This window comes from Stegodyphus dumicola, chromosome 7 (genome assembly GCF_044657685.1).
Source record: "Stegodyphus dumicola isolate Sdum_Otavi_A_Nest chromosome 7, ASM4465768v1".
In the NCBI taxonomy this organism is placed as follows: domain Eukaryota; kingdom Metazoa; phylum Arthropoda; class Arachnida; order Araneae; family Eresidae; genus Stegodyphus; species Stegodyphus dumicola.
This window is the reverse complement of record NC_140774.1, coordinates 54362507-54380112: the sequence shown is the minus strand read 5'-3', so window position 1 is coordinate 54380112 and position 17606 is coordinate 54362507. Positions and strand designations below refer to the sequence as shown.

At 33.1% G+C, this 17606-nt stretch overlaps 1 protein-coding gene across 3 annotated transcripts in view; it reads right to left on the bottom strand.

The window, feature by feature from the left end:
• The window catches only part of LOC118187484 (sodium channel protein 1 brain-like), a 155893-nt gene that overhangs the window by 18083 nt on the left and 120204 nt on the right, over window positions 1-17606 (bottom strand). For 2 of the 3 annotated variants that reach the window (XM_035357722.2, XM_085820223.1), the window contains exons 21-26: window positions 15844-15976; window positions 12693-12866; window positions 12177-12296; window positions 8893-9156; window positions 6990-7181; window positions 4724-4878 (exon numbers count right to left, since the gene is read on the bottom strand). In XM_035357722.2, the coding sequence (XP_035213613.1) occupies window positions 4724-4878; window positions 6990-7181; window positions 8893-9156; window positions 12177-12296; window positions 12693-12866; window positions 15844-15976 (1038 nt within the window). The remainder of the gene's footprint in view (window positions 1-4723; window positions 4879-6989; window positions 7182-8892; window positions 9157-12176; window positions 12297-12692; window positions 12867-15843; window positions 15977-17606) is intronic. The other variant, XM_085820224.1, reaches the window with a different exon arrangement.

The following is a 17606-nucleotide window of genomic DNA, read 5'->3' as shown; positions in this document are numbered from 1 at the left end:
CTTCATATAAGCGAATTCGAAGATTTTGTTTTTCGAACCATTCGAGAATTAACAAATGCACATTAAACATATTAATATCTAAAATAACTATGAAAGTCGTACGAAGCTTAAAATGAATTAAAGTTTTTCATTTTTTTCTTTATTGAAAATATGACTGTTTGTTGATGCCCTCACGTTCTAAAGAAAAAAATATCATAACAAGCAATCGAATATGGAATTATTATACGCCAATACTATTGAAGACTTTTTTTCCTTTGGTCGTCGCAGTGAAATGGTGGTTATAATCAGCAGTCGTTATAACAAACACTGATTATATTTTAAAGTATACTTTCTGTGTATATATAAAAGTATACTTTCTGCGTAACATTCTCTCAAATATAAAGGATCAAGACTCTAAAGCTTTTGTAAAAGAAGACGAAGATAGTTTGTTAGAAGCTATCTTTAAAATTCGATGACTGATGCTAAGGTGTAAATTTAATTTTAAAGGCTGACAACACGCACTGGCAAGGAATCATGTAAATACCCCAGGAATTCGTATCCGGAATGGGGTGCTTGAGTATGGAACTCGGAATTTTACTGATGGTAGAATAAACGACCCGAAAGTTAAACTTCTGCAAAATACGTGCATAGCTAATTGATGGAAAGAAGGGAATGACAATAGAATTTTTATAATCTCCTAAAACAAGAGTGTGCCTTTTAGTGTGTTGAGATGAGAATTTTTTTACTGCTTGATTAATAATGTTGGGTAAAAAGCCCCTGTCAATAGCATTGCTTTTAAATAATTTAGTTCTTCATCAAGGGATAGTTTGGAAGAGCAAACTTGAAGAGCACGGTCATAAATATTACAAGCAAACTGAGGTATTAGCCATGGGAAGCTCCCTCAGTCCCATCCTGGCTGATATCTACATGCATTACGATGACTCAAAATTGTTTGATACTTTAAACTTCCCGGTATGGTTCCGTTACGTATACGATACTTTTACCCTGTTTGAAGGTAATAAAGATGATTTAAATATCTTTCAACAATGAATTCCATTGATCCTGCTATTCAGTTCCCTTTTGAACTTGAGAATTGCAATTCTCTTCCGTTTGTCGACATTCTGGTCACACGTAACACATCCAGCTTCAGTACTACGGTTTACCGTAAACCTTCATTGGTTTGCCTTCCACCACACTTCAAATCATGTCATCCGACTAAACAAAAGTTAGCTTCATTCTATTCCTATGTTTTTCGTGCTCTTCAAGTTTGCTCCTCCAAACTATCCCTTGATGAAGAACTAAATTGTTTAAAAGCAATAGCTATTGACAGGGGCTTTTCACCCAACATTATTAATCAAGCAATTAAAAAATTCTAATCTCAGCACACCAAAAGGCACACTCTTGTTTTAGGAGATTATAAAAATTATGTTCTCAATCCCCTTCTTTCCATCAATTAGCTATAAAGTTGCACGTATTTTGCAGAAATTTTACTTTCGGGTCGTTTATTCTCCTATCAATAAAATTCCGAGTTCCATACTTAAGGACAACATTCCAGATATGAATTCCTGGGGTATTTACAGGATTCCTAGCCAATGTGGCTTAATTTACATTGGCCAAACTAAGATAGCTTTAAAACTTCGCATTACAGAGGTCTTCTGTTGCCCAACATTGTTGGTCCGAAAATCACACTTTCAATTTTTCTGCTGCCAAAATTATTCAAAAAACATTTTCCATTGGTGAAATGGATTTTCTAGAGGCATTTCACACTCAAAAAATCTTTCTGTTCTAGTTAACGACCCTAATTCCAATCCATCTTTGTCTTCGGCCTTTAAAGAAACTATGTTTTAGTTCTGGTTTCATCAACAGATGACGCCAGTGGCTTCTATCTTGTCCAGGCTTTCTTATCTTATCTAATCATTATATCTTATCTCGTTCATTTGCGCTTTTGCAGTTGAGGATGATGGTTCGGTAAAGCCATCGAAACTAGTCCTATGAAAATTTGAAAATATAACGCTGATTTTTGTTGTTTGACTTCTAAATTAATATTTATTCGGCGTGTTATTGTATCTTAATTATGCTGCTGCTTGTTTATTGTTATGTTTTGATTATATACATTCTTCAGTAGTTAAAACAACATGGCTGGATATATCACTATGATATCTGCAATTAAGATATTTTGCAGGTGCTTCTTAAAACTACATGTAAGCGATGACGTGATTTCGAAACTATTATTTTTGTCCTAACCTAAAATTACTAATCGTGGTTAAAAAAAAATCTTTATAACAATCTAATAAAAACTAAAATGAGGGCAGCAGGAGGTTCATGACTATGCAGAAAAAGATACTTTCAAACTATCAGCTATTGAAAGCTGTGAATACATCGAAATAGTGAATTAAAGCTCAAAATATGTATTCTGCGATTAAGTTTTTATTTTTAGAAAAATATAAACAATTGAAAGTGAGTTGAAAATATGAAGCTATGTTTATTTCTAAATAAACCTGCAAAACATATATCCAAAGTATTTTATTTAACATATTACGCCTATAAATACGATTGTTACATGATATTTATTTTTCGCATTAGCTACCTACAATATATTTATCACTTTTCTATTTTTCCTTTTACATAATTTGCTCACTCAAAGCTACAAAAATAGTTCTTGAATTTTATGCTAAGTACTAAATGCTTAATATTAACTTAAGATATAATTTCTTCATTCCACTTGGATATTTTCCTTCGATTTTTCTTCTTTGATTAACTTTCATTACAACGATGCTATCGCTATCATCCACATTATTATTATGGTTATTAAACTGGTTACAGTAAATCAAGTGAAGGTTAGTTGCATCAAAAAAAGGATGCCATCGTGAAGACTTTCTTAAAGAAAACTCGATCATGTTCACCTTATACATTGGGAAAACTATTGAAAACACATGGAAAGAAACCCATAGGCAGGATAGCCTTGCGTCAGGATTCGAATCGGGATCCAATTACCAGTGTTTAGCAATCCGCGTTATAACAAGAAAGAACTATATTAAATCCTCTTCTGTCAAACTATTTTCTTGAAGTAATGAAAGAATCTTTAATCGAAGATTAGGTGAAAAGCATCTTAAAGGATTTTAATGAATTTTCTTGAAGAAAAGAATCTTTAACCGACGACTGAAATCCTGGAATATTTTAGATGAATAATAGTCCTATTTCAATAAAAAAAAAATAGTATTTCAGGACTCATTATTCTGAAATTTTCTTTTCTATTTTCTACAATATATGTCACTCTAAATTGAACTTTGAATCGGTTCTTGATTTCTAAGTTCTTGATTTCAATTGATCTTAATTTCTAGGCATTATTTAGCTACCGAAATGAGAAGAATTCCACTTCTTCCGAAATAGTAAATTTTCAATCAAAATTCTTCCACATTAAGTTGCATCAGTAACCGAGATGATAAAACCACTAAGCACCAGTACCTGGAATCGAGTTTATCCCCCGATGAATTATCTGGCTTCTAGCTGCTTAGAGGTTTTCTGGTTTTTTTTAAACATTCTTCTACTTAGACAGATAATACGCACGTGCTTTTCTTTGAGAAAAAAATTAACCAATTTATATTGTTATTTTACCACTGTTGTTCACTTCCTGTTTGAATAATCTATATATATATATCTAAGCGAAATACCACTGACTCATCACGAGATTTCCAGAACTGTATACCCGATTGACTCGAAATTTTGTATAGTTACTCATTCCACGATGTAGAGCGCACTAAGAACGGATTTTACGTAAATCCTGTCCAAAATAGATTTTTGTTATTCAATAGAAGTTTGTCATACATTTGGTTTCCAAATCCAAGTTCAGAATTTTCTTTTATTGTTGCCAAAAACTATAAATGAAATATAATGTTGCCAATAAATGCATTTTCCTCTAAAATTATTAAATTGGTAAATAATTTGTATCTATCCAATGAATAAAAACAACATTTAAATGATAAGGTTAATAATAACATTTATATTTAACAGTTATCATAAGTTTCATGAAAATAAATATTATTAATGAGAGAAATAAATTATTGTGATGAAAAATAAAAGTGTTCTCGTTATTTATAAAAATTGCCATCAAAGACAAATAGTTATAATTGATTATAAAATTTGATAACAAAGATAATAACTTTCATTTTCATGAAACTTATGATAAAAGTTAAAGATATATAAACCGTAGTTTTATGTTGGCAATTTTTCGTGGTGTAGGCCTACTTGGGATCCCTCCACGTTAAGTAATGGGGATGCATCCGAATGCACAGTGCCTCATGGGTGATGGGGAAATCTGTGTATGACAGATTCACTGACTGGCACTATCTTCCCCGACTTCAAATTAAAAAAATTACATTAATTATCAATTTGAAATTAGACATTTCGTCCATATAAGAAGTCTAAGTTCACATTCAAATAAATAGTGTGCCCAGCAAAGCGGGCGAGTATCAACTAGTTATATGATAAATAGCTTTCAGTACAGAGATTAATTTTCAGTAGTTATTTTTAAACGTTTCATCTAAAGTGATCTTCAAAGTGGGAGATTAAGCAACGGTAACAGCGTCTAAAACTCAGGTAAATTTTCTGTAACATTTAACATTTCATACCGTGTTTCCGAAACACAATTTCTGTTGGTGATTAGCTTTTAAGAAACAACTGCTATCGCAGTTGAAAACCCAACCATGTAAAACTTGTGTCATGAGAATAAAGTGCACAACAATACCTTCTGCTCAGTGCGATATCGTAGCAGATCCTGAGATATCTGTTCTGCGGCCGCGTAACGATCCTCTGTGGCTTCCTCCGACCCAGTTTCAACATTGCAGTGTAGTAAGCTCTCTGGCTCTCCGTTAAAAACATTTCGGCAATTCCTCCTTCATACTGGAAAATATAACTTAGATTCAGATAAATGTCAAAAAAGCACATAGCATTTATGTACCAAAAAAAAAATGTCGGGGGCAATGTATCAATGAGAGATGGACATTTCCAGTTCTAGGTGTCATATCCTAAACTAAAACAAATTTAAACTAAATTTGCTTTACTTGAATAAAAAATGTGGAATTTAAATCTGGATACTTTTCCGATATGCACCTGCCACGCATTTTGGTGGTACTACTTTAATAATGTGTCTGTGCATGTAAATTATTTTTGTTTACGTACATACACGCACACGCACATGCACATATATATGGTGGCCCAGGTGGTGCTATCACTGGCTTCTCTTTGACAAATGCGAAAATGCGGGGAAGGAGCATAACAGAAAATACCTAAATTGGAGCAGGTTTGGAATTGCAACGCTTTTCCTTTTTAATTCTGAAGCAAATATGTCATTACCTTATATACGTATGATTAAGCAATATTGTGCAAAATGAGAAGGCTATCACATCTCTTACAGTGCATTTTTCTGCGTAAGATTTGGAAGAAACCATGGTGGCCAGATGCTGCGACAACGTCTATAAACATTGCTCTACCCCTCATCATGGCACTAAAATAATCATAAGAAAAATCATAATTTACTTCAATTTTTATTGCTTCTATTGGAATATCTTTTTCGTTGCCACTACTAAAGTTGTAATATTAATTTAGAATCGAAATTCTTTATCTTTATTTAAAGAAATTTCTCCTTCAAACAAAGACTCGAATTTCAGCAGTGTTATAATATTCACACAGGTTATTATCACACAGGTTGTTATCGCTTCTACACATTTTTGGCAAGAGTTCGAAACAACCCCACTGCAGCTATTGTTCCAAAGTAAGAGCTGTTTAACAGAAAACAGATAATTTCTAAAGCTACAGTTCTTCTTCAAAATCTCTGTTTTAAATGAACAACATAGCTATTTTTAACAAAAAGCCATTGTGACTGGCTCATATGTGGCACGGCTGTACAACAGATTTGAAATGACCATAGTCTTTGGTACAGAGAAAAAGCAAAACGCTTAATTAATGGCAAATAAAAAATTCGGAACTGCTTAACAAGCACTCTAGTGAAAATCGTGCTTTCAATTTCTCTGAGTTTATAAAAACAAGCAAAATTATCTTATGAAAAATGGAGCTTAGTTTCTGTAGTAATTGTTTTAGCCTTTCCTATAAATGTTGAAAGGTAATACTGATTGCAGCTTCTCAAAGATATGTTCTATTTTGTATTGACTTCAACATTTTCATACATTTTACACCAAAAAAAAATTAGCCAAGTCTCTATATGTTATAAGGTATTTATTCCGCCTTCTTAGCATGTCTTCGTGGTGTAGTGGTCTGCATGCTAGGCGCATATTCCAGAGGGAAAGGCTTTGCTCATTTTTCATCTTGCCTGCTTCCAAAAAAAGTCCTAAAGTTTTTACAATGTTTTCAAATAATAAAATAAGAATAGATACCTCTTTAGACAGGACTTCAAATATCTAGTTTGTTACCTCTGCAAGATACAGAACTAAATTGCGGAAATAAATATAAATTAAATAAACAAAACTTAAACGTAAACGAAGCTCATAATTTGACAAAAGTAAAAATTCCAAAATTTGTATTCTCGGATTTAGTATAAACAGTCATTCAGGAGTAGTAATTTTTCCATTATTCTGGAAGAAAAATCGTGAATATTTCTATATAGTTTTAAAATAAAATATCTTTACATACAGAATGAGGTAAGGATAAAAATAGTTAACAGTTTTAAATATTAGAAAAGAAAGCTAAGAAACTCTATCTAAAAATAAGGTAAAACCCAACAGAAATGCGTACGTCGCTGACATTGTCTGACACAATGCATTAGGACCTTGATCGCTCAGGTTAAGCGATAGCACATTGCAGCAACTTAATCTAACAATAGCTAAATGAGTTCAATCGTGATTATTATTTTATTGACTTCCTTGCCATTCAAGAGATAATATGATACATACTTAATTTCTATACAACTTACATAAATTATCTAGGATACAAATGCTCTTAATCTGTTTTCAAAATCTAAATAGTACACATATAGATTCCAGATTATGATCGCTCACCTTTTTCTTCAGCATGTTAAAATTATCGATGATGACTCCTATGAATAGATTAAGCGTGAAGAAGGAGCCGCAAATGATGAAGGTTACGAAGTAAATGTAAGCAGGAAAGTTAGCTTCGGTGTACGGTTGCTGACCTACTTCAGTCGTGTCAGTAGCATATTCCATTACTTCTGTCCATCCCTCGAAAGTGGCCTGAATAAAAGAAAATGCAACGACAGAGATTCATAAAATTTAATTTTTAACATAATAAAAATAACAAATAAAAAATAAATCATTAAGAGAAGAAATTTATATGTATGTTAAATAGGAGTAACATAAACTATTTAGTGTGATACATCAAAGCATGCTGGAAAAGGTGGTCGGCAGAGAAACTTGCTGGGATTCGCTTGAGGCAAGTTCTCAGTTAGGCTATTATAATGCGACAATACCTGTATGATTAAGGGTAAAGTTCTGTTATCCCTTATATTGCAACCTAAATCTTATGTTATCTATGTAGAAAAGGCACATGAAATTTCCAGCTATAAAATTAAGCAAAAATCAGCCTTATGTTATCTTTAGATTTCAAGAAAACTTAGTAGATGTGAAATGGGTAATGAAATTCCTCCTTTTTCAAAAGGAAAACTCAGATTTGGTTTCATAGAAAAAAGGTCAATCTGAATAGTAAAGTTTTACCCTGATATCTTTTTCGATAACACTAAGAAACGAGAGTTCTCTCATCTTCAGGGAGGCAATTAGAATATTTGGTAGAATACTTTTTTACCTTTGCGCAAGAAAAACAGAGACTTTGGCACTTGACTCCTTCGAGTTGACAGAGTTCTTTGAAAAAAGACAGACCCGGCTTAAGTCTGATTTTACATTTTTTTTATCGCTCACTCTGTGCTCGCAGAGAGTAAGTACATAAACGTTATAGAATTCAATTATCAAAGAAATAAGACACTTACGCATTAACGCAACTACCTTGGTAGAAATCCGTAAATATTTAGAATGGGCTAAACCATGCGCATAATTATTCTTCCGGCAACCATGATCATAAGCATTCTTCCAACAACCACACTCATAAAAAACCTTTAGTCAAGCAATGCTGCAATTTCCGTATGCGTTCTTTTTTGTTGTATTCCAAGTTCCAGCGGTTTTCATAAACAAATCATGATGTCTTTTGCCTTAAACTTTTTTAAAATAGAAGTTCTTGAAATTTGCCAATAATAGGAGAACCTGCAGTAAAATTTCTGAAGGAATACAGAATTTCTGAAAGAATGCAGAATTTTGCCGAAATTTTTCTTAGGGGGACAAAGAGGAAATCTGTTTTATATATAGCCGCTGTTGCCAAAAATTGCACGAAGCTGAATGTCCGTGTTTTTATAAGCGAAAAAAGATCGCTATGTATTTCGGAAGGAGAATACAGTACAACAAATTACAAAAAAATTTGTAGAAGAACGTAAGTGTTTTACTTTTTTAATGCATTATCTTATTTAAAAATTCAAATTTTTATTTTAAATTGCAAAATTATGTTTTTTTCACATTTCATAACATTTACCGACTTCGATAAATATTGATAGTTTGGGTATCTTTCAAAAAAAGGCTAGAAAACACCAACTTGCAGCTGATAACTAACTTTTACCTTTTCATCTGTAAAAATTCGTCAATTTGCGCCACGGTGGTTGCGTTAATACGTAAATACCATAAATAGTTATCATGTAATTCAGTGGAATGTTTCTCATCAATTGGTGCTAAAGTATCGTAAAGAGGTAATAGATAAAATACGATATGTTATCGGTAATAATTATTTTTATTTCCATTTTCTTCCATTCTATCAAAATGAACAAGTAAATAAAAAAACACAAGAAAGGTCTCAGAAAGTTTGGAAAATTCACTGCAAGCAATGAATTTTTGTCAGCCTACCTACCACCTGAAAGAGAGCAAGATAAGCATTTCCGACGTTATCGAAGTTGATGTCTCGATTCACCCATGAATAATTCAGGACCATACATTGTCCGACGTCCGGCGTCACTTCTACGGGTAAGGTCCGTCCAGTCTCATCCACGCATCGGTAAAATTTCCCACCGAAAAACTGCACACCCATTATACTGAAGATTAACCAAAAAACGAGGCATACCAACAGAACATTGAAGATTGAAGGAATAGCTGACATTAAGGCGTTGACTACAATCTGAAATAAAGGAGCCAATGAATATTTGTCTAAGCGTGGCATTCATTTGCATAAAAATTTTTAAACATTTTTGAATTTGTCTGTATCATTAATTTAACGAATTACGTATGATACTGTTAAAATTATTTCAGTTTTCTTACGCAAATTTCTCGTAAATGAATATTAAAAAGAAAGCCTATCTAATGATCCGAGCAGGGTGTCTTGTTAAGTAAAACACTAAACACGAATGCATCAAGAATATAGTTAAGATATGAGACATATATTCGTTCGACATGCAGATTTATGTTCCCTCATTTCTATCGTTCTGTTCTTTTCATAATTTTCTCGAAAAATGATCCTGGGGGAAATACTGAATATTCCGCTTGACACAAAGCTATGTCAACAGCTGTTTAATTGGCTTCATTCGAAAGTATAATCTTTGACCTCGAAATAACGGCCGGGAATTAGTCTAAAAGCGACCGAATTTTTCAGTACGCCTTCTCATGTATCTTTCCGGAGGTTATTTACGAAGGTGGAATTCTACTTCACGGTAAGTTCACTGCGAGATCAGATGGTGGTTTGCAGACTTCAACAAAGATTCCTTAATTGAAGCAAATAGCTTTAAAATATTTTTATACAGATAATTTAAGAATAAAGAAACTTTGTTTTCGGTCCAAATTTTTTCTGTGCTTACTTAATGATATTTTTTATAAAAACTTCTTCAGAAATCTATTAATTTTTTTAATAGATTTTACTGGCCCGTGTATTCCAGTACTTGCATGTAACACTATGCATCAAATGGAACCTTTTGTGTGGTTCATGCTTTTTTCCATCATTATGGATCAGTGATGGAGACCCATGCGGGCTAATACTGGGAAACAAAATAAATGCCTTAACTCTATGATTTCGCTGAAACTTCAGTCTATGCTAATCAAATGGTTACTTGAAATGCTTCATTGATGTGCCCAATTTCGGAGTATTTAGCAAATTTATTTATTTCATTTAATATTAATATTAATCTTAGTAATCTAGTATTCTAATATTTTAAGAGGAAACGTGATGACGGCTCTATTACTCATCATAGAATAACTAACAAATCATATATTTCAAAGAATGTATTGCTTTGATTGGCATTTATGATTTGCCGGGATTATTTTCCCACCTAGAAATCCCTACTAGAATGAGATTTCAGTATCGCGTTTTATGTAAATGAAGTAGAACCAGTCTTTAATGAGAAGTTTAGCCACTTCCATAGAAGATCTCAGAAGTTCTCAGTAAAGCAGGTTCTGACTTCGGGTCATGTCGTTGCTTTAAGTATCTTACTATGTTTGGCCATGGTCTTACGTGCCTGTTAGTATTCGCTAGTAAGGTTTAATTACAGGCCAACTCGGTTAGTTATTTTTGTACAGTTTCGGCTAAATTTTAGCTAGTTAGAAATTCTTTAGTTCCTTATTTTCTATCTTAACTTAAAACGCAAGCGGAGGCTTTTCTGTAAGCCCGAGAAGAGGCCGACTGTATTATTTATGTGAGTGAATAAAAGGGTATTTTAACCCTGCTTTGGAGTCATTCTTATATTTATAAGAAGACCAGCGAATAGTCGCTAGACTTTTCACTAAATTTCTACTAGCCAAGGACACGTAAATTAACTAGAACTTCATAGATTGATGGTTTGATCTAAAAAACATATATTAGCCCATCTTAAAAGACAACATTATAAACTAACAAAATCAATGTTTACTTATTTCGAAATTACGTTTTTAAATATTATTTGAAACTCACTTTAATAGATTAGTAATCTTCGGGATTAGACTTTCATACGTACCAACTTTTTTATTTTATGTAGTTCATAGATTTATTATCTCAAATGTTCTGTTTGAAAGATCAAGAAGTCTGTACGTTATTATATAAATGATTTCGATGCTGGAATACTTTTTAATGTTTAGTCAATGAACATTTTTAAATATTATTTTCCACTGATTTTTATGCTTGCCTTGAAGAAATAGGTCCATAGTTTGTGATATTCATGACTAAATTACTCCGTTCACAAAGGCGTCGGGAATTAATTTGATTAAAAATCTACTTTATTTTTCTGATTTAACACCTATTGATCTCCAGCGTTCTGCAAAACATTGAGGATCTTGAGCTTGAGAAAGTTTACAAGAATAGAGGAAATTATCAGAAAGCTTCAGAAATATCTAGATATTTAAGAGTAAAGACAATGTATTTGAGCTACAGTAATGTATTTAAGAACAACAGATGCGTGAATCAAGATGCCTGTACCTGAAGAAATGCAGTACAAAGGGCGAAGATTATATTGATAAAATATGTGTAACTCATATTTCAAGAAGAAATAAACCAACTAGTTACTAACTTGTATATAAATTATTTTTTGTAATTACATAACGTTTTAATCTCCCTACATATTACACTTTCAAAAAGATCTGACGATTTTCAGAATGAAAAGGTAAGCATTAGCTATTACGGCAAGAAAATCTGATAAAAAAGGAGAATTAGAAGATAACTAATCATGACTCTGGAGGAAAGTATAAGTGGAATTGATTATTCAGCTTTAATGCAAACCACTCATTATGTGCTTAGCCTAATTCCACATTTATCGGCTTAAACCAATTAAACGTGATGATCATCTGTTCATGCCCAGTTTCAGTTTAGATCAAGAACAACCGGGGTTTAACATCAGCAAAGGTAAAAGATCTATTGAAGTACTATTTAACGGCTTGTCCAGAATCATTCAGTTGACTGCTAAGTCTGATCAAACCTACTCTGTTTGACCAAATATTTTAAAGGTAGTGACAATGCTCCATATAGATAAGGCAAGTAGAACACCATAGGGGTATCTACAATGTAATGTACCATGCAGAATATATATGAAAAGCTTTCTCAACAAAATTTGTTACTTATAGATCCCCAAGTATTTATTCTTATTTATGGTATTGATAAATATACTGATTTTTTTACACAAAATAAGCCTATATATTTAATTGAATTTCATCTTAACAGTAATTTGATTAGAAATTGCTCACTTTCATGCCTTCCCATCTCGATATAGCTCTGAGAGGACGCAGAGCTCTCAATGTCCGAAAAGCTCTGAGAACGTAAAGGCCACTTCCAGAACTTTCAGCTACAATACTCACCACAGATACCTATAACATCAAAACATGAATATAAACTGGCTACATATTTTTGTCAATGTTAATGCAAATTTTAGAAAAAGGTCCTATGGATTTGAATGGAGTTTACCACAAGAGTTTCTTCTCAAATGGATAAAACTAATCTGGACCTTTCTCCAAAATTTTATGTTTAAAATTAACATAAGAAAAAATAAATAATAAATTTAAATAAGCAGCATTTTAAATGCAATACATTGGATAAAACCGAAGAAAATACATAAAACATTTAGGGTAAGCGTTAAAAATGGTTCCTTAAAATAGATACAGTATGTCTGTATGCATTGTTTCTGATTTTATAAGGCGATCATTAGTTATTCAATTTTTTTGTGTGAAAACCAAAACAAAAAATTAAAAAAACAGTCAACTTACGCAAACAATGATGAAATCCATCGTAGTCCATAAGCTGCTAAAGTAGATGACAAAGCCATAGGCCATCCATTTAAGTAAAACTTCCAGAACAAAACATGCTGTGAAGAATAGATTGAAAAATCCTAAAATTTTCATCAACAGAGGCTTTTCAGGCAGAAAGACATCTTCAAAGCACTGGAAATGAAGTATTATTTCTGACATAAATTTTAAAAAGCGTTTATTCAACTGAATGAAATTAATTCAAAAATATTACTATTCCTTCTTCGGAAGGGTACTTGGAGCAGAAATTAGATTACAAATGCGTTTTGTTATTACAAGATACGTATTCATTAACCAGCATACTGATCACGGGATTCTGTATAGTGGTTAACCCGGCGGAAGGCCCATCAAGAAAAGTGACGGGCACATGGAGTATCACATATCCCAATAATTTAAAATACGATAAAATATTTTTGTTTAGTTTTAAACCTGTGTTTCTTTTATAATATGTGAATAATACTTGAGTTACAAAAACTCAATTTCAAAAATAGCCTTATAGAGAGTTAAAATTAAGATAAATGAAAATAATAACAAAATAAACATCATACCTCTAAGTTTTATTGCATCTCTAATGCACAATGCTTATTTTATCGGTTTACATTTTGAACAAAGTGCATTCACGTGTTCTTGGCACAGAAAGTTTTCATATTTTAAACATCGCATTCGGAATCTTCTTGAGGGTATTCATCAGATCTTTTATACTTAGTTGCTTCGAATTTCATATATTCATTTGAATTATTCGTCGAAACTTCTGCTTTTCTCTTTCAAGCAGTACGTGAACTTCTCGGTAAAGTATTAACCTCTAATCATTGTTCAATACTTTTTTTATTAATTGTAATGTCAAGTCGCTTAAAAACGGACATCTGCTTCTGTATCTGGTTGGTGAATTAGTAGTTGAAAGTAATATAATTCGAGCATTTGTTGCAGCAATATTCAGTGCAGAAAAGAAAATTACCATTGGTCACCTCCTTGTTATTCTGGCAATTGAATAATTTACTGATATTTCACCCACAACATCCACTGATACCTTAAACATATTATAAGAACATATAATTTCTGGCGTTTTCTGTTCTACAGTTGTATCATCTATAGCATTATCGTTATGTAATGTTGAAAGCATAAGAACAGTTTTTCCTTTTTTTAGGAACGTAAGAAATTAATGATTTATCTTTTTCAAAACCAAACAGCGTAGAAAACATTCCTATTTTCATCATCAGTTTCCGAAATGCAATCTTCATCACTTTCAATTATTTCTAATAAATCTCAAAGCCGTTGCATCTCCATTTCATAAGGACTCATTCTTTTTGACACAAGAAATATATACTGTTACACTCTAGAAATAAATTTCTCAAATAAATATTCAGTCAGATAAACACTTATGCGGACAGGCGCGTGGGGTGTGTCACACCCCAATTGCAACAAAATACCGATAAATCATTTTCTGAAACACACAAGAAACGGAAAAGTGGTTCTGAAAGTCAACCACCTTGTAGGGTTTATATTTATTTTAACTAACATTTATTTTAAGTTTAAACTATCTTTCCTGTCAAGCCTTATTTTCCCCTGGAACTGCCAATGCCAGAATATGTAAATTTTAGTAGAACGCGCAAGCATTCAAATTATCAGCGGAAGTATTATGATTTAAATAGAAGGAAACGAGTTCGGTGTGATATTCTACTTAGCGAGCGCGGAGGTAGTTAGCGAGAATTGAAGAACCCCGCGTTGCGGCCTATGTGCTTGGCGGGAAGTAGTGGTAATCGTTCCAGTGAGCTTCAAGTCTGCTGAATTAGCAGCGGTATTGTAAACCGCGGTGAGTTAGTTATTTTAGAGAGCCTCGTAGTTAGAATCTTGTCTTTACTTTCTTTTCAAGTTATTATTTTTATTTGACTGCCAAGTTGGCACAGTCTGTAAGCGTCAAGAGGACGCAATTGTAATTTATTACGTTGAATAAAAAGGGACTTAAACCCTTCACAAGGCTCTATCTTTTATACAAGTTTTCATAGTCACCTCTTGGTTGCGTGCAAGTTGGAGGCGCGCAACGTTATAACCTTTAGAAACTCAGCTACTGAATGCAACACACAATTTTAATTTCATAAGTTAGGAATATTCGACTATTTTGTAGGGTTGGGGTATGACACACCCCTCGCGCTTCCCAGCGGGCTAAGAAGACAGCTTCTAAGTCAAAGAACTGGAATTTCAAATTCCGGGCAAGGCGCAGACGTATGTGGCGATATATACGAGTGACAGGTCTATGAAACATTAACGATATAAGATAAAATCGTATTCTTTTTGATCGTATTACATATTTATATGAGCAATGCTGATACTACATCTAATTATTACACAACGTATGCTAATATTACATCTTCTGGGATAGGAAAGGCGTTTTGCTTACTGAATTTTTCCCAGAGTTGAAACCATTAATGCGGCACGATATTGTGAGACTTTAACAAAACTAAGGCGTGCCATTCAAAACAAACGAAGAGGAATGCTCAGTAAAGGAATTGTGTTGCTCCATGACAATGCTCGGCCCCATACTGCTGGTGTCACTCAATCGTTAATTCGACAGTTTCATTAGAAGCAGTTCGATCACCCGCCGTATAGCCAAGACTTGGCGCCGTCCGACTATCACTTGTGCCTGCACATGAAGCGCGAGCTTGGTGGCAAGCGCTTTGGATCTGACGATGACACGAAAAATGCTGTGGAGTCGTGGTTATCGAAACTAGCGGGAAGTTTCTTTGACGATGGTATACAAAAACTGGTCACCCGCTATGACAAGTGTTTGATCATTGGCGGAAACTATGTTGAAAAATAGTTTAAGACATGTATTTTCATGTAAAAATAAAATTGGATTCGAAAAAATTGTTTTACTTTTATTTTTTTTTTTTATTTTTTTTTTATTTTTTCAAAACCGTACTTAGTTTCGGAATACGCCTCGTACATATTCTAAAATAGTTTTAGACTCTCAAGCAGAGAAGAAACGACAAAAATAATCATTAACGGCAGAAAATAAAAACAATAATGACTATTTGGTAATTATTTATTTTTATATAAATTAAAACTTCAGTTTCCGAAAATGAAGTTATGAATATTAGAAATGAAATTAGTGTACCAGGACGACACTGCTGCAAAAGATGAGGAGCAAAATAATCCATTCAAACGCCTTGTGGTCCACAATTTTAAGAATGAATTTTCGACTTTTTCTCCAGCAAATGAAGAAAGGTCTGCCATCAGTGTCAAAATGCCTGAAAAAGAATAAACATTTTATAGTTTTTCAGATTTGCTTTTTACAAGAATTTAGTTTTATACTGTGCTTCATATGTTAAGAAAAAAATACACGTATTTTAAATACATTAAAACGGAATACAGATAGTGCCATAGTATTATTTATTTGCTTGCATCATGAGATCAAATTCTTACAATGAAATTTTGCAATATCAATATTCAAATAGGATTTCAAATGTTAATCAATCTAAAATGTTTTCACAGAATTTATTATTTGACATTGCTCACTCCAAATTTATAAAGTGAAAAACATAATTTTTTTCAGGAAAACAAAAGAAGAAAAAATAGTGTTACTTCGTTTAATTATTTTCCGAATGAAAATATTCTTGATATCACAGGCAAAAAATGCAGAGATTTTTCTCTGCTTGCTAAAAAATAAACATATACGAAGAACCCACAGGTGAAAGTTTAGAGCCTTCAGAGTTTAGAAATATATATGAATTAATCTACTGATATAACAGGTGGGCGTTTAGCAAAAAGTAATTTAAATTTCGTGCATAATGGATCTCTTTCCTTTAAGTCACAATAATGTGACAAGAAAACCATTCACTATTCAACGTTATTTGTCTGTTATGTGGAATAATGGCAGTTTCGTCTATAGAACAACTTGTGCCTGTTCTGTTCAATTTAAGAGTAAATAAAAAAAGTTATCTTAACCTTTAATAGTGTATTAGACTGAGCGATTGTCCTGCAGACTCTACAAGATTGTCCTACACACCCTGACAATGAGTTATCGCTATGTCCGAAATAATTTATATAGAGTCTGACAGTTGAAGAAGGGCGCACTGAGACTGAATCACCCCGAAGCTGGGACAGTGCAATCGGTAAAAATGAGTCTATGACCCGAATGTTCAGACATTGTTAAACTCGTGATCATAGACCCATTAGGAATCACTTCTGGCGCTGTACCTTGCTGTAGGAGCCCTGCCATCACAAACTGGCCATCAAACCTGTAAGTAGAAACGTTTTGTCTTAAATTGAGCAGAACAGGTACAACTTTTGCTACAGATGGTTGGTTTGGTTTATTAGATTACGGCAAAGCACTCGAGAGCTATCTGCGTTAAGGGAGGGATGCCTTCGTGGAGAACTTTTTAAGGGAAACTGGCTCGTATACACGTTACACATGGGGAAAACCACGAAAACACCCATGCAGCCAGCCCGTTCGCGGGATTCGAACCTCAGACCAAATTACCAGTGTTCAGCGACGTTAAAGCTCGGCCACTGGTGTGCCTTTGCTACAGATGAAACTTTTGTTACTTGCGTGTATATAAATTTACATAACAGACAGTTAAATTGAAAACATAAATATTCATTAATTAAGCTGGCTCAGAGTTTTATCGATGTGTATCTTAAAGCTTCGGCTAGGAAGATGTTAAAGATGGAATATAACTTTTCTATAATGTAACTAGAGCTGACGAGAGTTTTAAATAAGAGCAAGATGCGGCTGCCCAAACTGTATCTAATGTAAGCATTCAAAACCCTCAGCTTAAACACACACAAACCTACTTTCCATTCTGCTGAGGAATATGGAAAGAAGAAATTATAGTAAATAATTAAATTATAATAAATGGTTAATTCACGTGAAATAAC